At 46.9% G+C, this 21609-nt stretch overlaps 2 protein-coding genes and 1 long non-coding RNA gene across 8 annotated transcripts in view; 2 read left to right on the top strand and 1 right to left on the bottom strand.

Moving 5' to 3' along the window:
• Nucleotides 1-4670: 4670 nt before the first annotated feature.
• Nucleotides 4671-19098, bottom strand: TMIGD1 (transmembrane and immunoglobulin domain containing 1; the record flags this gene model as incomplete). 5 transcript variants are annotated; one of them, XM_083588010.1, is made up of 7 exons in its annotated part: nt 18965-19098; nt 11841-11943; nt 11338-11616; nt 9314-9592; nt 7682-7785; nt 6529-6569; nt 4671-5558 (listed from the first exon to the last, which is right to left on the bottom strand). In XM_083588010.1, exons 2-7 carry the CDS (start codon nt 11917-11919, stop codon nt 5555-5557), a joined length of 786 nt encoding a protein of 261 aa, XP_083444136.1. In that variant the 5' UTR covers nt 11920-11943; nt 18965-19098. The 5 variants fall into 5 exon arrangements, with proteins under 5 accessions (XP_083444136.1, XP_083444138.1, XP_083444139.1 ...); XM_083588012.1 differs by lacking the exon at nt 18965-19098 and adding an exon at nt 13519-13636; XM_083588013.1 differs by lacking the exon at nt 18965-19098 and adding an exon at nt 12859-13499.
• Nucleotides 7792-11861, top strand: LOC310750215. 2 transcript variants are annotated; one of them, XR_014541978.1, is made up of 3 exons: nt 7792-9326; nt 11280-11393; nt 11790-11861. It is a non-coding gene; the product is annotated as an uncharacterized lncRNA (long non-coding RNA). The 2 variants fall into 2 exon arrangements; XR_014541979.1 differs by lacking the exon at nt 11790-11861 and adding an exon at nt 11474-11611.
• Nucleotides 18977-21609, top strand: part of CPD (carboxypeptidase D) — a 34839-nt gene continuing 32206 nt past the window's right edge. Inside the window, exon 1 of the mRNA XM_083587443.1 lies at nt 18977-19742. Within this exon, the coding sequence (XP_083443569.1) occupies nt 19030-19742 (713 nt within the window). The 5' untranslated portion in view covers nt 18977-19029. The remainder of the gene's footprint in view (nt 19743-21609) is intronic.

Raw genomic sequence — 21609 nt, forward strand, 5'->3', positions numbered from 1 at the left:
TTCGGGGGGCACGCCTCTTAAAGGAGCCGTTCAACTTTCTCGCTGTTACAGGTACTGTACTTGGATTATTATTATTATTATTATTATTATTATTAATTATTATTATTAATAATAATAATAATTATTATTATTATTATTATTATTATTATTATGCCTTCTCCAAGGCGGCTTACACAATTCCATACAACACAGATTATATACAAAAAGCTAAAAAAGAGAGAAGGCAGTAGAAGCCAATCGCTAAAAAGTTAATTAAACGCTGATACAGAACTCTCCAAACTGTGTTTTGACACGTGTGTCTGCTGCAGTGTGTAGGTGTGTCATGCAAACGCTCCCTGCACTCCTCCCGGGGCTGGAAAGGGGTTGGTTTAACCTCCGGTTTGCTAGTAAACCTGAATTACTGTGTCGCGAAATGATGCATGTCTAAAATGTGTGTCACCAACATGAAAAGTTTGGAAAGCTCGGCTCTAATAGAATTAAAACAATATTTTTTTAAAAATAAAAAATCTTAAAATGCAGAGGATAATGAAAACAATAAACACAGCACTGTTAACATACATTTCCTTAAAAAGCAAAACAAAACCAGTGACTTCCCATCCAGCCTTGCTCCCCCCCCCCATTCCTTGCATGGAGGGGGAAAGAAGATGATGTTTGGAGGGGTCTTAATGTGCCCCTTGTGCTAAATGATGGCTGCCATGCTTCCTTACAACAGAGATGTTGCTGGTGTTCCTATTTTTATAAGAAATTATCATAAGATTAATGAAAACGGGCATGACAGCTGATAAGTTACATCTGGTAGAAAGGTAACAAACGGGTTTCCCTTCTTCAAAGCATAAAGGGAGCTCTGACAGCTCCACCTACTGTGCCTATAATGAATAACACCGACCAATTCACAAGGTCAAACCATTTTATTCAATGGATGGCTGAGGCTCATTCATAAGCCATCAAGAGCACAAAATATGGTCTGAAGCTCAACATCAAAAAAACGAAGATCATGGCCACTGGGCCCATCACCTCCTGGCAAATAGAAGGGGAAGAAATGGAGGCAGTGAGAGATTTTACTTTCTTGGGCTCCATGATCACTGCAGATGGTGACAGCAGCCACGAAATTAAAAGACGCGTGCTTCTTGGGAGGAAAGCGATGGCAAACCTAGACAGCATCTTAAAAAGCAGAGACATCACCTTGCCAACAAAGGTCCGTATAGTTAAAGCTATGGTTTTCCCAGTAGTGATGTATGGAAGTGAGAGCTGGACCATAAAGAAGGCTGATCGCCGAAGAATGGATGCTTTTGAATTATGGTGCTGGAGGAGACTCTTGAGAGTCCCCTGGACTGCAAGAAGATCAAACCTATCCATTCTGAAGGAAATCAGCCCTGAGTGCTCACTGGAAGGACAGATCCTGAAGCTGAGGCTCCAAGACTTTGGCCACCTCATGAGAAGAGAAGACTCCCTGGAAAAGACCCTGATGTTGGGAAAGATGGAGGGCACAAGGAGAAGGGGACGACAGAGGACGAGATGGTTGGACAGTGTTCTCGAAACTACCAGCATGAGTTTGACCAAACTGCGGGAGGCAGTGGAAGACAGGAGTGCCTGGCGTGCTCTGGTACAGGGGGTCACGAAGAGTTGGACACGACTAAACGAATAAACAACAACAAAAGTGTTTCCATATATATCGCATAATGCCCTAACATGATTTACACATGGCTAACATGATTTACCAACATGATTTACCATGCCCTAACATGATTTACCAACACGGCTACCTATCTGTAAATGATTTACACAGTATGTACATATACCAAAGAACCGCCATAGATAAAACGATAAAGTTTATTATTTAGACAAAGGATAAGATAATGAATTCAGTCTATACATTCTATACGTTGTTAAGCTGGCACCCCCAAGCCTTAGACCAGGCATAGGCAAACTCGGCCCTTCAGATGTTTTGGCCTACAACTTCCATGATCCCTAGCTAACAGGACCAGTGGTCAGGGATGATGGGAATTGTAGCCCCAATACATCTGGAGGGCTGAGTTTGCCTATGCCTGCCTTAGACTCTGAGCACTTCCTCTTTGCATTCTTAAGGGTGGGCTTGTTCCTGTGAAGGGTAATAACAATGAGTAATCATTAGCAGGTTATCAACATCAGGATGAGCGATAACAGAACTGGCAGGAAAACCTTTTGGGGCGACAGATGGAAAAGCACCCATGCCTGCCTCTCCTTTTGTCTCTCCATTTAAATGGTCATATAAATGTTAAATAAAACTCTGGACACCCGAGGTGTCAGTGACTTACCTGTAACTCTATCCGATGTACCTCCCTTCTGTGACATATTTCTGATTCTCTTGGTGAGTGGGCTGTGGGGAGATTGATCTATGGATCAGAGGGTATAAAAATTCTGGTTTCCTTTTGTTTGGGGTTTTCCTCCCTCTTGCGTGCGGTGAGTGGGGACCCTGCTGCAACAGTTTATTTCCTTTTAAATAAAGATCAGGCTTACTAGCTGCTTTCAGTATAACCTGGTTGGCCTCTGCTTTTCTCTCCTACTGATAAAGACCTCCTGAGGGACTCTATTTGGGCTCTGTAAGGGAATCAGAGGAATTTCTTACAACACTATCATCTCTGGCCAGTGGGCGTGCTGGGCTGAACCAATGGGAACTGGACTCCACACAGCATCCAGAATGGCCACACGCTCCCCTGGACTAGCCTTCCCCCAACCTGGTGCCCTCCAGGTGTTGTGGATTATAATTCGCATCTGCCCCCAGCTGGGAGTTATAGGAGTTATAGTCCACAGCACCTGGTTATGGGAAGGCTGCTTTGGGCTGAGCTAGCTGGGCTCTTACTCATCTTCCACACCTCCTAAATTGCTTTATTTTTATGATCCACCATAAAAGTTTTGGTTTGGCAGCTTGGAACAGATAAAATGAGCCAGCTAGACTTTGACCCTGTAAAAAAAGAGGGTGTAACCAGGGGGGAATATATACTTGTGTGTGAGAGAGAGACTTGAAGTCTCCTTGAGGCTTCACTTACCCACTATCTGCTTCTGCATCATCTACAGACTTGCTCTCCTCCACCTCCAGATCATTTACAAACATGTTAAAGAGCACCCCCCCCCCAACATGGAGAGGGCACCACTTTGCTCCACCTTTCGTGATTCACTTAGAACGTCATTTTCTCTCCCCAATTAAACAATAATAATTGTATACAAATGATGGGAATGGGTATGGCTGGAAGCAAGGGAAGGGGACTGCCAAGAGGCTCCCAAGAAGTACTTAAAAAAAAAAAGTGCCGTGTGTGGGCACCCATAAAAACCAAGGTAAAGGGCAGAGCTGAGCAACCAGTCAGTCTGGCAGCAAACGTGTATTGTCTTGATTGGAGTTTTTAAGCAGCTTTGAGCAAAACCTTCCCTGGGGCTGGGAACAGCCAACCAGCTGATTTCTCCCCCCCCCCCCGCCTACACTTCCTATTTATGCATCACTTAGAGACCGCTGTGATTAAGCAGAAAAATATTATTGAAATAAAACAAATGCACAAGCCTCCTTCTTTGGTGCCAAGTGGTCTTCATGGAGCAAGAAGCCAGCAATCCTGAAAAGAGCAGAGGCCCAAAGTTCTGCCAACTTTTATGCTTTTTGCTGTCTGGCTCGGCTCCTGTGCCTTTAACTACAGCCTAATACACAAACATGGGAAAAAAAACCAACTTTCTGCATTGCTCATCATGGCAGGGAAACAAAAGGTGCTTGTAACTCATTCAGATGTAGGTAGGCCTGCTCAGAAGTAAACAAGGGTGCATTGCATGTAACCCCGAGGACTGCTCTGTTTATACCTTTTCTTCTCCTAGCCCTGCAAAAGTATTGTGTATCATCATACTTATTGGCCAGGTGGACCTGAGTCAGACAGCCACTCCTCAATTCGGGATCACATAGCTATAGGGAGGAGAGCATGCAGCCTGCAGTGCCTGGGCCACGCTAATAAAATGGGCAATTTTCTTCTGGTGCGATTGTTACATTTTGTGTAGCGGGCTGCAGAATGTGCAACGTGGCCCTGATACAGCATAATTCCTTGTAAGAGCCGTGGGGCAGCCTTCACCAACCTGGTGCCCTCCTAGCTGATGGGAGTTGTAGTTCAAAAACTGAAGAAAAGCACCAGGGCTGAAATAGCAAAACATTTTCTTAGGCCTAGAACACTTGGTGATGCCAGACTTCCCTCAATTAACATAGTCGCAAACTTCTCCCCAGCTGTGTTCAACCGACACATTCTGCTTTCCCCTGTAAAACCATTTCACAATATAAAAATGCAAATTTGCTCCCTCTATCACGAAGCAGGAGGCTGCCCCACTGGAAGAGAGAGGTTTTCTTAGAGCCACACCAGTAAGATGTTCCATGAAAATAAGCTAATGAGACAGAAATGTTTGCCACCCCCAATGCAGACAAACAGGTCAGGGACTGTTTAAGGCTGCTGGGATGATGCTTTCCTGGTTTGGTTTTGTCAAAAGCTCCCTGTGTAGGTGGGGAGAAGGACAAATTAAGAGCCTATAGCAGATATTAACCAGCAAAGTAATGATCAAATCCTATTTTTTGCAAGGCTTCATTTCAGGTTATGCAGGGCCTTCTTAAAAAGGGAGATGCCTGAAGGCAGCAGCGGAAGACACACCTGCAATCATTCCTCACACAGGTATTTCTATTGATATTGCATTTATTTGTTTGTTTGAATATTTATGATTGTTTACATAAATATATGTAAAGCATAATTAGAAAAAACAACAAAACAGCAATCAGTACTAGTTGGTTAAAAGGAACAAAATCATATTGTGTTTAAAAAGTGCAAATTTCAAGAGACATCTGAAGGAAGGCTGGGGTGGTTCCTTCTGAACTTCTACTGGCAGTGAGTTCCATAGGGCAGAGCCCACTACATGAAAGGCTCTGTCCCTAGTGAACACCAGCTGAACTTCTGGAGCATGGAGTACACCCCCCCCCCAGGAGGTGGCCCACCAGAGGATTTCAGTGATCAAGGTGGAGAATAAAGGATCAGATAGTCCTTAAGGTACCTTGGTCCCAAGTTGTTTAGAGCTTTGTGAGTTAACATGAAGACCTTGAACCTGGCTCTGTAGCAAAACAGCAACCAGTGTGTTAACTCTATATTTATTTTTTTAAATAATCTGCATGTTTACACCAAGGACAGTGAAGCCTTTGGTCCTCTGGGTGGCATTAGGACTCTCATCAGCCAGTATAGCCTGCAGTCAGTGACGATGGGGGTTGGCAGCATCTAGAGAAACAGATTCCCCATTCCTGATTTGCAGTTTGGGCATTTGAATGTCAAGCCTGAAGTTAATATTTTACCTTGGTAAAACACCAAAGGTCTGGCCAGCCTGACTTTCTCAATTGTAAGCCAAATATATGCACGTAAACCTACAGGAGCAGCTGTCAGACAGCAGAAAGGGTGCAACTTTTAAATGCTATCAAAGAGGCCTCTGAACCAGGGCCCTTAAAAGCTGGAAGGGTCTTGTCATCTGTGGTGATGGGCAGGGGTGCTCCTTTGCTTGCTGCAGTGGAGGAATTCCTTCACCTGGAGGGGAAGAAAACAGATAAAAAGTAAACACATCTGAAAGGAGCACAGTATTTTTTTAAAAAAACAAACAAACCCCATCTTGGCTAGATGATGATTTAAATTTGTATACTGCCCTTGATCAGAAGATTACAGGTTTACAGCATAACAATGCAAACTGGGAACACAAAATAATGACAAAACAAACCAACCAACCAATAACCTCCCTCGTATAAGCACATTTAAAAGACCATAGATTAATCAGCCATAGGCCTGGTTATAGAGGAACATTCTTGCCTGGTGCCTGATATAAATATAATATAGATATAGTAAGTAAGACAAGGCTCGTGTTGGGCTGAGAGCGGAGCCAGATCTTTACCCAGAGTACAATAACGTTCCCTTTCATTGGCTCTGTGGTCAGTGGCTAGATTTAAATCACATGAGACTGGAGTGTACACTCCCACCTTCAAAGATCAAAGAAAGGGAGTAAGCTAAAAGAGGGCTTGTCTGTAACTGTGGCTCTTCGCATGGTCACATGTGCAGCCACATAGCTGTGTTTTGTGCCCATTTGGCACAGGTTCATAAGTTGCACGCCAGGCTACAAAGCAGCACCACCACCACCACCAACATATCAACATGCCACAACACCCTGCTCTTGTGTGCTTTTGGGGTCCTTCTGAAAGGCAACTCCCAGCACCCAGAAAACAAGGGATGGCAGTTCCAAAGTAGGCCTCTCTCAAGAAGGAACTGCAGATTCCCTCTTGCTTGCCTGGGGTGGTGTTGTTTTGGGGTGCATTTTCCTTTGAGGCAAAGGGGGGGGCTGACAGGCTCCTCCACAAGCCCCATATTGATTGGGAGAGAAGGGGGTGTCTCTAGGTTTTCTGCATCAGGCTACACAATGCCTCTGGCCAGCCCTGCTTTGAGGAAGAGTTTTTAGGGCCAGCTTCATCACCGAGCTTTCTGAATAAGGACTGGTGGCAAAAATACTTACAGAAATGTGTTGCTTGACGAGTTGCACCCTATCCCAAAGCACTAAAATAAAAAAGGAGGGGTTTCAGTGCCACTGGTTTCAGTTAACGTCTTCCAGCTGCATACATTTCGGATGGGAGCTGAGTCTGTGGTTTTGGCAGGGCAGTGATGGCTCACCTGTGGCTTTCCAGGTATGGTTGAGACCCCAACTCCCAGCAGCCAGCAATGATGGGAATTGGAGTCCCAACAGCATCTGCAGGGACACAGGAGCGCTACCCCTATGCTAGGAAGTAGTAGCAAGTAGAAATCTTGCAAATGTGTACATAGAATCATGGAACTGTAGAGTTGGAAGGGACTCCAACAATCGTGCAGTCTAACCCCCTGCATTTCAGGAATATGCAGCCGGCCAGCACCAGTTACCCATGACCTTGGTGTTATCAGCACCACGCTCTAACCAGCTGAGCTACAACACAGGAGCAGCTTTGGTTCCCACCTGACACGGAGCCCTCAGCCCTGTTGAAATGGAGTGGCTGGAAGTGTCTCCCCCACCTCCTTTCAACCCCGCTTGCTCCTTGCTACTTCCTCATTTTCAACAAAGCAAGCAGAAGATGGGGAAAAGGGCTGTGGGTGGGAGGCATTTCAGTCTGAAGCACAACACCATGTCTGGGTCAGAAAGGTGTTCCCTGAATGGCGCCCCCTGCTGGCTGAGGCAACGCAAAGGGTTTCCCCGCTGGTCTCTGCCGTCTAATAAAGGGTGGTGATACATTTGGGTGCCTCTTTAGCTTCCAAAATGAAACAATATCTGGACAGACAAAAGAAAGGGACCTTCTCACAGCATATAGTTAAACTATGGAATTTGCCTTCAAAAAGAGGCAGTGATGGCTACCAACTTGGATGGCTTTAAAGGAGGACTGGACAAATTCATGATGGAGGAGGCGGCTATCAGTGACAACTAGCCAGTGTCCGAGGTAGGAGGCCTCTGAATAAACAGCTGTTGGAAACCACAGGGGGGAGAGTGATGCTGTTGTGCTCGGATCCTGCCTGTGGGCGTCCAATTGGGGCATCTAGTTGGCTACTGTGAGAACAGGATGTTGGACCAGATGGGCCCCCCCCCTTGGGTCTGATCCAGCAGCCAGGCTCTCTTCTGATGTTCTAACATACCAGGTCCTTCTTACCTTTGCAATCCGCTTCCATCGAGCCACAATGCCAAAGAGGATGGTGAAAAAAACGACCACAGCCGCAGCAATGACAGCCTCCATTGGGAAAGGGAGATTCCCTGCTGTTGGGAGAACAAATGCAACCCACCTTCTCAGCTGGATTTTGGACATGGAGTATCAATGCTATTAAATGCATTCAGTGAACATCAGAAGCTACCTTTCACCAGGTCAGGCTGTTTGCCCATCTCATCACAGCACAGCCTACTCTGACTGGCAGCATCTCTCAGGGGTCTCTGGCAGAGAGAAGTCCTTCCCATCACCTACTACTTGGAGCTGCCTGAGATTGAACCTACATGCAAGGTGCCTGGTCTACCACTGGTCTCTCCCCAAACACAGGAGGCTGCTGACTTGACGGCTCTGAAAGACTGAGAGTGTTTTATGCTCTCCTAGAGCCATAAATGGAACAAGAGTGTGTTCAGGAGGTCCACAGGGGCAGCGTAGATATGGCGGTCCTGATCTTGCCAAATGCTGGCTCCTACCAGCCACTCCCGGATCTCAAAATGTGAGCATGAACCAGATGCTTAATATTCTGGGTGGTGCCTTTGAGTCTATACTCAGGAACTAGGGTGAGCTATGGGATCCAAAGGTCATCTAATCCGAAGGCGGAAGAAGAAGAAGAAGAGGAGTTTGGATTTGATATCCCGCCTTTTACTCCCTTTAAGGAGTCTCAAAGCGGTTAACATTCTCCTTTCCCTTCCTCCCCCACAACAAACACTCTGTGAGGTGAGTGGGGCTGAGAGACTTCAGAGAAGTGTGACTAGCCCAAGGTCACCCAGCAGCTGCATGTGGAGGAGCGGAGACGCGAACCCGGTTCCCCAGATTACGAGACTACTGCTCTTAACCACTACACCACACTGGCTCTCATTAACCCTTAACCATTAACCCTTTAGTCCCTCATCCAAAGAATCTATTCCAGGAGCAGTGGAGTCGAGGGACATGTTCCCTTGTTGCAACCTTCCAGAGGTCACATCCCAGAGGTGGCCAGGGCCAAAGGCAAAGGAGTGCAGAACTATGGCAGTGACTCTTACTATCCCCTTAAAACTCCAGCCACACAAAAGCCAGAGGCTGATGCACACTCCCCTCTCTCTATTCTCCACCCAGGTAAGCGAGAGGCATTACAACAATTCAAAGACAGGGGAAAGCACTTGAGGTGAGCCTGGAGCAGGGCTGGGGAGTGTTCTGAGTGCCGGAGAGACAGGCCTGGAGGTACTGAGCTTCCCCAACCTGCTGATCTAGACACAGCAAACAAATGGCTTCTTTGAAATGACTACCAGGGCCTTGATTTCATTTGCTCCCAGTTACAAACACTGAGCTGCTGATAATGCAGCAGCTCCTGAGGGATTTAGAGGGCTGGTCCTGCCTTCACAAGGTAAACCAGAGAGAAAGCTGACCCCTGTGTGTGCTTTCAGGCTTAATATCCTGGTCTTTGAAGATGACCTTGCACAAGGCAAGACCTGCCTGCAGCCAACACGGGTAGGGAGGGAAGTTGTCAAGGACATCAAGGCAAGAACCAAGCAAGAAGACTTCAGCTGGCTGGGCTACAGGCCCCAAGTGGCCAGTGGGCCAGCCACATCACAGCAGTTGCATTACCTTCAACAGTCAGGTGGAAATCCCTCTTCTCTGTTATCCCATCCAAACTAGCCACGCAGGTGTATATCCCATTGTCGGATACCTGGGCCTTTGCAATGGTCAACTGAAAGAGCTCGCTGGTCTGATAAATGTGGTAACGGGATTTCTCCAGGGTCAGAAAGCTGTTGTCCTTATACCAGGCCATCTGAGCAGGAGGGTTGGCCTTTGTGTGGCAATCCAGTGTCACATCGGCCTGTTCTTCCTGTGGGGGAGGGTCTTCTCCGCTGAGGATGGGGGGGACTGTGGAGAACAACAAAGGATCACATTCAACAGCTCCCATTCCTCAATTCTTTGATATTACGCTTGAATGAATATTCAGAGCAGAGAGAAGGGGGCGGCTTGTAAAACCCCTCAAGTGCTGGTCCCAAATGACAAAACACAAAATAGCAACCATTAAAATACAATATTTTTTTAAAAAACCAAGGTTGCTTCTGTCATTGTGCAGGCAGAGCACCCAGGTCTGTAACTGCACAGAAACCAATTATTTTATTATTTATACCCCACCCATCTGGCTGGGTTTCCTCACCTACTCTGGGCAGCTTCCAGCAGAATATAAAACATACCGTATTTTTCACACCACAGGACACACTTTTTCCCTCCTAAAAAGCAAGGGAAAATGTGTGTGCGTCCTATGGAGCGAATGCAGGGGGGAGGCAGGCGGGAAAAGCCCCCAAGAGCCGCACACAAGCTTCGTGCGCTTTTGCGGGCTTTTCCCCAGGAGGGAGAAGGGACTGACTGGCCGCATCAGTCCCTTCTCCCTCCTCGGGGAAAAGCCCCCAAGAGCGGCGCCCTCTTTAAAGGCTGCGCGGCTCCTGCGGGCTTTTCTACGAGGTGGGGGAATCCCCCCACCTCCCAGAAAAGCCAGGAGAAGCCGCGCAGCCCTGTTAAAGAGCACTCGGCTTCTGCGGGAGGTGGGGGAAGCTGCAGCAGATTCCCTCCTCCCAGGCTCCCTTTGAAGCGGCAATGTGGGAGGGGAGCAGCTTACACTCGTGTAAGCAGCTCCTCTCCCACTTTCCTGCTTCAAAGCAATCATGGAGGAGGGAAGGAAGGGGACCATGGATCCTCCGCTGCTGACGGCTGCAGCGGATTCCCTCCTCCGTTGTTATGTACTGAGTTGAATAGGATCCAAACTGCAGCAGTCTGATTGGTCCTAGAACAATAGGATCCACTTGTGTAAGCAGCTCCTCTCCCACTTTCCTGCTTCAAAGTGGAGGGAATCCACTGCAGTTGCGAGCAGAGGATCCATGGCTCCGCTTCCTTCCCTCAAAGCAGGGTGCGGGGGTGCAGGGGGGAAAGACGGCAGGAAATAGATGCTGGGCAGGAAGACACAACCACACTTTGACCACTGAAAGTCCACCCCAGATTTCCACTGAGACGGCCAGGCTAATCTCGATGGCCGTAAGTCAGACTCAGCATTATTAACTGGACTTAGATAAGCCATGGTTCCCCTTCCTACCCTCCTCTGAGGCTCGATTTAAAGCAGCAAAGCGGACAGGAGCCACCTGCTTTGCTGCTTTAAATAGTTCAGTGCAACATTTGATTCAGAATATTTTTTTCCGTATTTTCCTCCTCTAAAAACTAGGTGCGCCCTATGGTCAGGTGCGCCCTATGGAGCAAAAAATACGGTAATAACACGTCAAACGTTAAAAACTTCCCGATACAGGGCTGCCTTCAGATCTCTTCTAAAAACTGTGTAGTTTATTTCCTTGACATCTGATGGGTGGGCATTCCACAGGGAGGGTGCCACCACCTGGTTCTATAAAAATCAGATTTAATTTTAAATGCCATTTAATTTCTGGGCAAAAAAGGAGAGAAATCTAATATAAAAATGGACTAGATTCTCTCATATTTATGTATGTGTGTGTGTGTGTGTGTATCTATCTATCTATCTATCTATCTATCTATCTATCTATCTGAAATTCTGTAGAGAACCCAGCCTACAGCCACTGCTTCTCTTCCTCAGAAGCAGAGAGCGGGCCACTCACAACGGACATCCAGGACCACAGAGATCATAACAGACCCATCTCTGGCCAACTTGCAGGTAAAGGAAACTCCATTGTCATCTACAGCGACGGGATAGATGCAGATGCTGCTAGCATTCACTTTGTTTCCATCTTTCAGGTCGACCTGCGCGTCCCCTCGGAACCAGAGCAGCTCTTCTCCCTGGCTGTTGTTGTGCACTGTGCACACAAGGGACTCTGCTACGCCTGGCTTTGTTGACAGCTGGTAGTCAGCAGTGTTGCCATTGATAGCCAGATGGGTGCCTGGGGAGGGGGAAAGACGTCAGTCCCATGAAGCAAAGTTTTGTAAAAAAAAGACAGACAGAATCTAAAAAATAGCATCAACAGCTGGCCTGATTCCAAAAATCAACAGTTTGGCTGAATGAGTAAGAAGAGAGGATCATTTACTCTTCCCCCACACACTTTAGGCAATTCAGATGCGGAACTGCATTGGGAAGCTCAGGTGAGGACCCATGCTGGTTGCGTACCTGTGACAGCACAAGGCAAAAGTGCGAAGATGAAGAGAGGTGTCCTGCAAAGGATGCCTGCCATCCCCCCTGAGGCCATCTGCGAAGAACTCTGGCCCAAGACCTGCAGGAGAAAGGAAGCAGGAGAGAGTCACTGTGTGCCTCGTGGTGGTGATTGCCCCCCGTAAGGTTGGAGGAGCACCCAAGTCACCCAAGCTCACCCACCCCAAAGTCAGCACCATCAATAATAATAATAAATAAGAATAAGAATAATTTATTATTTGTACCCAGCCACTCTGGGCAGCTTCCAACAAGGATTAAAAACACATCAAAATGTCACACATTAAAAACTTCCCTGAACACATACTTCTTCACCCAATAGCCCGGGGTCTACAAATGCCTTCCACATTTCGGGGAGTGACCTGTATATGAATTGAAGCTATGAGAAATAGCCCCCCACCCCAGGAAACGCCACCTTGCTACCCCACTGCCCTCTTCTCTGCCAAATACTGACACTTACGTGGGGAAAGGCCAATCGTGTGGGCACTTGTCTTGAAGTGGAGAGCAAACCACGGCCTTCCTTGGGCTTTTATAGGCACCCGTGGTTATATGTCTTTATTGCCGTGCAGAGACAAGTGATCCACTCGAGTTCAAGGCCGCGTTCTCTTAAGGACTTCCTGGGTAAACACTGGGTGCTTCTCTCTCTCCCAAAAGGAAGCTGGCCAAAAACCTTTCCCAGATTTATGGCCGTGGCTGAGGCAATGAGTAACAAGCAGCAAAGTGCATCTATCATGGGTCAACCACCCCTGATTTTGACTCTGAAGGCAGCACAGTCCTTCTGCGGGCAGAATGCCCTTCCCCTCTAACAGCACTGGGTGCTAAGGGGATGCCTTAGTGCACGTCTTTGTTGTACAAGGTGGTCAAAGGCCACCTTTGAGGAGAGCCAGGTTGCCAGATCCTAAGATCCTACATCTTGCGCTAGCGAGTCACAGCTTTCTGCCCATCTCTTCGCTCTGCTGAAGCAGAATTTATTACTCACCTAAGCTACAAAGTCCAACAAGATCCAATCCAATATTATGTCAGCTCCTCATCCCTGAAGCCAAAAGGTTGAGAAGAAACTATTTGGCATCCATCCAAATAGGAAGAAAAGAAAGAAATATACATAATTAACAAGTCATTTTACCTCATGCTCAGGGCAACAGCCAGCATTCTCTGGAAATTGTATACTAATGTTGACAGCCATTGCCACAAAATGTGCTATTGTTTAATACATTTGACAGACTTCACCTACATGAGCTGTAGCCACTGTTAACCCCTTGCCTTGCTTTGGATGCAAGATTTTAAAGTGGAAAATGCTGGTTAGTTCTAAACCCACTTGGGCCAGGCCCGGGGTTATTATGAGAAGCAATGGGGCAAAGTCAGTGCACACAGGGCAGGTTGTGTTGAAGGGGGTAGCATTTGGATGACTCTTAATGAAACCAAGGCCACATGGCAGGATCTTTGCTATTCCTCTGCTCTGATCTAAGGAGAACCATTTTTCAAACTTTATGCAAAGAGAACTAAAATCTGAAAAGGAGCAGCCTTAGATCCCGCCAAAATAACACAACGCTGAACCTAACGGAGATGTGCTCTAGCATAAAGGTCAGAAGGAAGTTGGCACAGAAGTGTTTCAGAAAAGTTAACCAATGGGGACACTTACCACTTCTCAGTCACTCCAGGTTGATGTCACATTGGATGGGGTGTTCTTTCCTGTGCCTAATGTGGCTAAGCTCAAAGTCATTTATTAAATTCCAATTTCTTGAATGATGAGAGTTGCCACCAGGGGGAGCAGAAGCATAAGATTTAGGGCTGCCCTTTTGCAGCCTTGGGATATTTGCATTCCTTCTATTTCCAAACTGTAGGATGGAGGAGACTGAATGCAAGTGGCTTAGAGGCTGCAGGAGGCTGACACTTCAGCAAGGACCCTGCTGTAAGGGTGGTAATGTAAAATGCAACTTTTTGAAAACGTGCTTCAAGTGCTTTGTGTACAGGATTGAGCTAATCTCTATGGCTACTTTTTTGGTGGGAGCTAAAGAGAAGAGGCAGTGCCAAAGAATGCTCCAACTACCGCACAATTGCACTCATTTCACACACTAGCAAGGTTATGCTTAAAATTCTACAAGGAAGGCTCAAGCAGTATGTGGACCGAGAACTCCCAGAAGTGCAAGCTGGATTTAGAAGAGGCAGAGGAACCAGAGACCAAATTGCAAACATGCGCTGGATTATGGAGAAAGCTAGAGAGTTCCAGAAAGACATCTACTTCTGCTTCATTGACTATGCAAAAGCCTTTGACTGTGTCGACCACAGCAAACTATGGCAAGTTCTTAAAGAAATGGGAGTGCCTGATCACCTCATCTGTCTCCTGAGAAATCTCTATGTGGGACAAGAAGCTACAGTTAGAACTGCATATGGAACAACTGATTGGTTCAAAATTGGGAAAGGAGTACGACAAGGCTGTATATTGTCTCCCTGCTTATTTAACTTATATGCAGAATGCATCATGCGAAAGGCTGGGCTGGATGAATCCGAAGCCAGAATTAAGATAGCCGGAAGAAATATCAACAACCTCAGATATGCAGATGATACAACCTTGATGGCAGAAAGTGAGGAGGAATTAAAGAACCTTTTATTGAGGGTGAAAGAGGAGAGCGCAAAATATGGTCTGAAGCTCAACATCAAAAAAACGAAGATCATGGCCACTGGTCCCATCACCTCCTGGCAAACAGAAGGGGAAGAAATGGAGGCAGTAAGAGATTTTACTTTCTTGGGCTCCATGATCACTGCAGATGGTGACAGCAGTCACGAAATTAAAAGACGCCTGCTTCTTGGGAGAAAAGCAATGACAAACCTAGACAGCATCCTAAAAAGTAGAGACATCACCTTGCCAACAAAGGTCCGTATAGTAAAAGCTATGGTTTTCCCAGTAGTGATGTATGGAAGTGAGAGCTGGACCATAAAGAAGGCTGATCGCCGAAGAATTGATGCTTTTGAATTCTGGTGCTGGAGGAGACTCTTGAGAGTCCCATGGACTGCAAGAAGATCAAACCTATCCATTCATAAGGAAATCAGCCCTGAGTGCTCACTGGAAGGACAGATCGTGAAGTTGAGGCTCCAATACTTTGGTCACCTCCTGAGAAGAGAAGACTCCCTGGAAAAGACCCTGATGTTGGGAAAGATGGAGGGCACAAGGAGAAGGGGACGACAGAGGACGAGATGGTTGGATAGTGTTCTTGAAGCTACCAGCATGAGTTTGACCAAACTGCGGGAGGCAGTGGAAGACAGGAGGGCCTGGCGTGCTCTGGTCCATGGGGTCACGAAGAGTCGGACACGACTAAACGACTAAACAACAACAACACAAAGAGAAGAGGTGGCAGTTTCCCATGCCACGCTATTCAGTTAGATCAGAGTTGAGATTTAAAAATGGGGCTTGCTCATCGTTCCTGCCTTAAACCAATATGCTGATGATCACCACTGTGAGAACTGGGTTGGTTCCCTGAAAATTAGGGGGCACAAAATATCCAGGCTGACAGAGAGCTAGACCAGGCATCTCCTTTACATTTGTCACGAGACTACAATTTTGCAATTAGACAGAAAGATTTGCTGTGTACCGTGGAGGTTTCTGTGCCTTCTTTGGAAGCATCTGGCAACAGCCACTGCAGGAAATTGGCATCCACCAACTGCAAGCCGAGGCCATGAGACCAGATGGAAAGGGAGTGAGTGCCAATCCTTAGAGCTTTTCTTGGGAACATGTTGAAATAGCCACAAAACGTAATTAATTAGTTGTCACCAGTCAGGTCCGGCATGTAACTGAAAGCCCCACACACCTGAGAAGAAAGGAGATCTAGGACGTGATAAGCTGAAAAGCTCACTTTCCACATTCTTAACCTCCCGGTCTTAGACCTGGTTTGGACCAGGTTTCAGACAGGTGTAAAGGGGAGAAGGGAACCTCATGACCTGGTAAAGACACAGCAGACACAATATTTCAAAGTGCTCACCCTGGGCCTTTTGGTCTCTCTCACCACCCATAAGAATAGGATACCTATTCACTTGACGCTGACACAAAAGCCCCACCCGTACACTATGTAACAGAATGAAAGTTTGCTGTCTCCCCCTTCTTCCTCCTCTCTTCTCTCTCCCCACTTCTCTCGCCCCCAACTGCATGCTGCCTACGACAGTAACGTCTCACACTGAATATAAATAACCTGAACAAAGAACTCTGCAAACTAAAAACTGAGACACTGTATGTACCTTTGCTACCCAATAAAATCTTTTAATAAAAACATTTTTTTAAGTGCTCCCAGGCAGGTCTGTAGCTGTTAGGGAAGAGGAGAAAAAGGAAGAGACTGAAAGAGGACAACAAAAAGGACCACAGTCCTTCCAATATTTACAGTTATGAAATATTACTCAGACTTTTAGTTGCAAAGCAGGGTCCTCTCCTGGAAATACTGGAATTTGAACGTAGTGTCAAAATATAACTTGCAAAAATGATCAAACAAATCATATGAATGAGAAGCAACATAGAATCAAAAGAAAATAATTACCAGCAGAAATGGGAAGGAGATTTTGGTTATATTAATGAATGTGTGACAGTGGCTCTGGTTAAATATTCCACAGCAAACTATAAGTGTTAATCTCAAAGTTGAGTTAATCATGCAATAGTGATACTATTATTTACTGCACTTATTACTGTAGGTTTGCCACAAAAAGTAAGCAATTTACAAAATAGTGCAAAGATTAAAACTAGGATAAAGATAAAAGAGAATAAAAGCTAAAAATACATTCATACATATAAAATGCAGGTCTAATGCATCCAATACCATCATGTCCTAATCATACATATAGAACAGCAAGCGATTTCTGTTGGGAGTTGTAAAATGAATAGTGCCAATTTGCAGCGTATTTAATGGGCTTAATGGATCTTTATCTTGGAACCAGATATTCTGCAGCAAGGTGTTAAAAGAAATAGAAACGATTGCATGCTATATACTCCCAATGGATCCATTAATCACACACTTAGGATCCATCAAAGATTTAGGTACTGACAAGTGACAAAGAATATCCATGTTATAACTGAAAAAGAACAAGAACTTCCACATTGGAAGACTGGAACGTTGGACAGAGGATGTGACTAAAGCTGACTACGGTAATCAAAATAAAGGACAGATAATCTCACAACAGTTTTGTGGGGAAATGGAGTGTGTTTATAATGTAATGGAGTGCAGAAAATGTAAATCCACGTACTTTTATGTTTTATAATTTACTTATTTTCTTTAAATATGTTACGCAGAGAACAAGAAGGGAAATGTGCATCATTATTTTTCTTTATTTGCTTCACTTTCTCTCCTCTTCTTAATTAATATTGTATATTATATATTTGTACATGACCTGAAAAAAAATAAAATAGAAAATTAGTGTTTGTGTGTGTGTGTGACTTTTTTTGTTAAACTTGCACATCATCGAAATCCACTTGACTGTAGAGAAACTGCATTTCCTCACCCTCCAAACACAGGGTGAGCGTCTCTAATTCCATGTAGGAAAAGATATTCCCTGTTTCATGTTTCTTTCCACTTGACAACAAAGTCTTAACATTCAATTCATTGTCATGACAAATGGCTTTTGGCCTCGTTTTGTCCTGGTTACTTCTGAAGAGGCTTTCAAAACCCTACACGGGATCCAAGGGAACCTTCTTCTCATGAGCAGCTCCTGTTAAGTGCAACACGCTTCAAAGAGAATACATTCTCAGTGAGCCATTGCTTCTTTCTCTCTTATCTTTGGGGGTCCAAATGTTAAAAGGTTTAAGTGCAACAGATGCAGAACCACAGAGCAGACCTAATCGCTGGCTGCATTATGGGATGGATAAAGACACAGCCAGCAAGTGAGTCACGAATCATTCATGGGTTTAGTCCCATTATGAGAACAATGTTCCTACAGAGGAACTCCTGCAGGGTCAATGCCTTCTCCCAAGCCCGCTCAGCTTCCTTGATTTCACAACTCTGCATACGTCAGTCTCAAGAAAACCTCAGCAAACAAACCTTGAAAGGGTTTGGCAGCCTGCAGGTGTTTTCCTTCCCACCTGTGGCACCAACTGACCCGAAGCTGATCCTAGTGTCCCCGTCCAAAAAGTGCATTATCTTCAGATCTTCTGGGGCAGCCTTTGCCAACTTATGGACTTTACTCTTGCAAGATGCAAGTGATGGCCACTAACTTGAATGACTTTAAAATATTGAACAATTTTATGGAGGATGAGACCATGTATGGCTACTAAACACAAGTGGCTGTGTTCTCTCACCACTGTGAATATCTGATGCTCAATTGATCTTTATTGTTATGATCTCGGATCAGCCACTAGAATACAGTCAAACACACAGAATCTTGCAGTTTACAGCCAAAATATCAGTTGATGGTTATCAAAAGTAGCGAGGTGACTGGCCATTGCAGCAACAGGAGGCTGTACTGGTTGGAGTCCGTTTAGTCAGATCCAGAAGGTCGTTTTATGTTATCAAAGGAAACGGACCCTTTTAAGGGAAATGGGTCTTTTTTGCAAGATCACGGTCAGTATCTATCTGGCTTTTTTAACGTTTGTTATTTTGTTTTTTTTAATTAATTTGTAAGACATGCAGGATAAAAATACAATAGCTAAACAAGATGATAGATAAATCTAAGAAATCTCCGTGTTTTCTCTTCCAGACGTGACGCTGCACACGCGGGTATCCCACTCACGTGAACAGTTGGTTGCGTCGACATCATCTCTACTCTTTCCACGTCTCCCGCTTTCAGCCCCGCCCCTCAACCCCTCCGTCATCTCTTCTGTCGTTTTTCATTGGCTTCCGTCCTGCTTTCTCCCGCCCCCTTTCTCTCTCCCCCGCTTCTTTCCATCCGTAGATTCCGGTTCTATCTCTCCCAACTATTCACCAACCTCGAAACGCTTTTTCTCTCTCCTCCGGCCCCTCAAGGGTTAAACAACGCCCTCTTTCGCGCCTTAAGCCCGCCCTCCAGCCTTTGTTATTGGCTCTCTTCCCCGCCTTCCCTTTCCTATTGGCTGTTTGCCGTCTTCTCCGATTGGCGCGCTGCCCTGCTCCCTCCTCGCCAATTGAGTGTCGAGTTACCTCAGCGAGGACTTTTCCTCCCCTCAGCGGCGGCGAGCGAGCGGCCTGTCACATCTGAGGCGGCGATGGCGGGCAGGGACGGCGGCGGCGGTCTATTGCCCTTAGCTTTATCCTCATTCTTCTTCTTATTTTTGTTGTGGCGGCGCGGGGCGGAGGCGGCACACATTAAGAAAGCGGAGGCGGCGGCCTCCACGGAGCCCTCGGCTGCCGGCGGGGCGGCGACGCGCTACCTGGACGAAGCGGAGCTGGGGGCGTCGCTGCGTCGCTTGGCGGAGGACGAGGCCCCTCGCGGCTTGGCCAGGCTCTTCTCCATCGGCCGCTCGGGCGAAGGCCGGGAGCTGTGGGTGCTGCGCCTCAGCGCCGACCTGCCGGAGCCCGGCGGCGGGAGCGGCGACGTCGGCGACCCGGTGGGCGGACCCCCCATCCCGGGCCGCCCGCAAGTCAAGCTGGTGGCCAACATGCACGGCGACGAGGCCCTGGGCAGGGCCCTGGTGGTCCGCCTGGCCCGCGAGCTGGTTGCGGGGTGGCTGCGCGGGGAGCCCCGGGCGCAGCGCCTCCTCAACGGCACCGACCTCTACCTCATGCCCAGCCTCAATCCGGACGGCTTCGCCCGCGCCGAGGAGGGCGACTGCGGCGCCCAGCAGGACCCCTCCGGGAGGGAGAACGCCAGGGGGAAAGACCTCAACCGCAGCTTCCCGGACCAGTTCGGGGCAGCCCAGCCGGACCTGGCCAACGTCCCCGAAGTGCGCGCCCTCATGGAGTGGATGCGGCGCAACCGGTGAGGGGGAGGCGGGGCTCGGTCGCAGGGGGCGGGGCTCGTGGCGCAGGGCGGGTCAGGCGGCTCCTGGGAGGCGGGGCTTTCTCGTGCTAAATGAGTTGATGTTCTGTTTATGGGCGTGGCTTCATTCGAACAGGGGCGGGGTCTCGTGCTGGGGCGGGGCTCATGTTGCAGGGTGGGCTAGGCTTATTTGGAGAGTAGGGCTTAATCCTGTGGAATATGTTGAGGCATTATTAGCATCCATTAGTCACTTATTAATGACTTCTAATTTTTAATGTGAAAATTAAAACATGGGGATTCTCTGTTTTGGGGTGGGACCTCTGCCATGGGCAAAGCAGGATTTTTTTTGCCCAACATAGTACTCTTACCCACAAGCTTGAGATTAAGAGTCTCGTCCTCTACCGACTAAACTATCCTGCGGGCCCTTTTTGGTTGGCAGGGCTCATTTGCGGTGGGAGGGCGCCAGCTTTATGTGGTTGGGTGCAGCTTCCTTCTCTGGAGGTGGGATCTCATAGTCATAGAATTGTAGAGTTGGAAGGGACCCTTAGGGTCATCCGGTCCAACCCCCTGCAGTGCCAGAATCTCAGCTGATTTAACTGGTAAAGTTCTGTAGAATGTGTTACGGGGTGTGAAAACAATCAATATCCAAGGATCCCCAGGCATGTACCTGCAGATGATGGAGATGTCAGGCATCTTCACTTGGTTGTAAGTGGTCAAAAGCCGGTGAAAAATGTGCCTGGCTCCTGGCGAATTTTGAATGCTGTGTCAGATGGCCATCCAAAATCTGTTTAAAACCTCCAAGGAAGGAGAGTCCACCACCTCTCATGGGAGTCTGTTTGTACAGCTCTTTCTGTCAGAAAGTTATTCCTGATATTTAGTCGTAAACTCCTCTCTTGTAACTTGAATCCATTGGTTTGGATCCCAGCCTCCAGAGCAGGGGAAAACAAGCTTGCTCCATCTTCCAAGTTACAACCCTTTAGATATTTGAAGATGTCTTTCATATTTCCTCTCAGTCTCCTCTTTACCAGACTAAACATGCCCAATTCCCTCAACAATTCCTCATAAGGCTTGGTTTCCACCCTTGATCATCTTGGTTGCCCTCCTCTGCACAAATTTCAGCTCGTCAATATCCTTGAATTGTGGTGCCCACCTCCAGGTGGGCCTGGGACCAAAACTAGCCAGAATAGTTGGATTATTACTTCCCTTGATCTGGACATGAGACTTCTGTTGATGCAGCCTAGAGTAACCTAAGTTCTTTTTATTGCTGCATCACACTGTTGACTCATGTTCAGCTTGTGGTTTTTTAACACCCCTAGATCCTTTTCACATGTACTGCTGGCAATTCACGCAGCGCCTGTGTTATATTTGTGCTGCTGGTTCTTCCTGCCTAAGTGTAGAATCTTACATGATGCTTGGCAGGCCAGGCTTTTCCTTGGGGGCCAGGTCTAATAGTGCTGAGCCAGTTGAGCTTTCATTGGTTGGCAGAGCTTCTTAGCTTAGGTGGTGGGATCCCTACTGGGTGTTTCAGTCAGGGCTGGGCCTCATCATATGCTGTCTATGTTATTTGGGGGTGCAGTGGAAGGTTTTAAGAGGTCCATGGGTGGCAGTTGTTCTGTACTGGGTTGGGGACACTGGATAATTGGATGTCTTGGCTTGTACCTTTTTGAAGCCCAGGAGCTAGCTTATTTTCTCATGTGGGGATGGAAGTATTTTCTACATTTTTGGCTGGAAACCAAAAATCAGGAGGCAAAGCCTCAACTAGATACTAGGGATGAAAACATTTATTGAAAACTGAAATTGTGTTTTGGTTTATTGCCACACCATTGCTGTTTTTCACACAAAAGAGTAAATGTAGAAGAGGGAGAAA

The sequence above is a fragment of the Podarcis filfolensis genome (assembly GCF_964270895.1).
Source record: "Podarcis filfolensis genome assembly, chromosome: 15".
In the NCBI taxonomy this organism is placed as follows: domain Eukaryota; kingdom Metazoa; phylum Chordata; class Lepidosauria; order Squamata; family Lacertidae; genus Podarcis; species Podarcis filfolensis.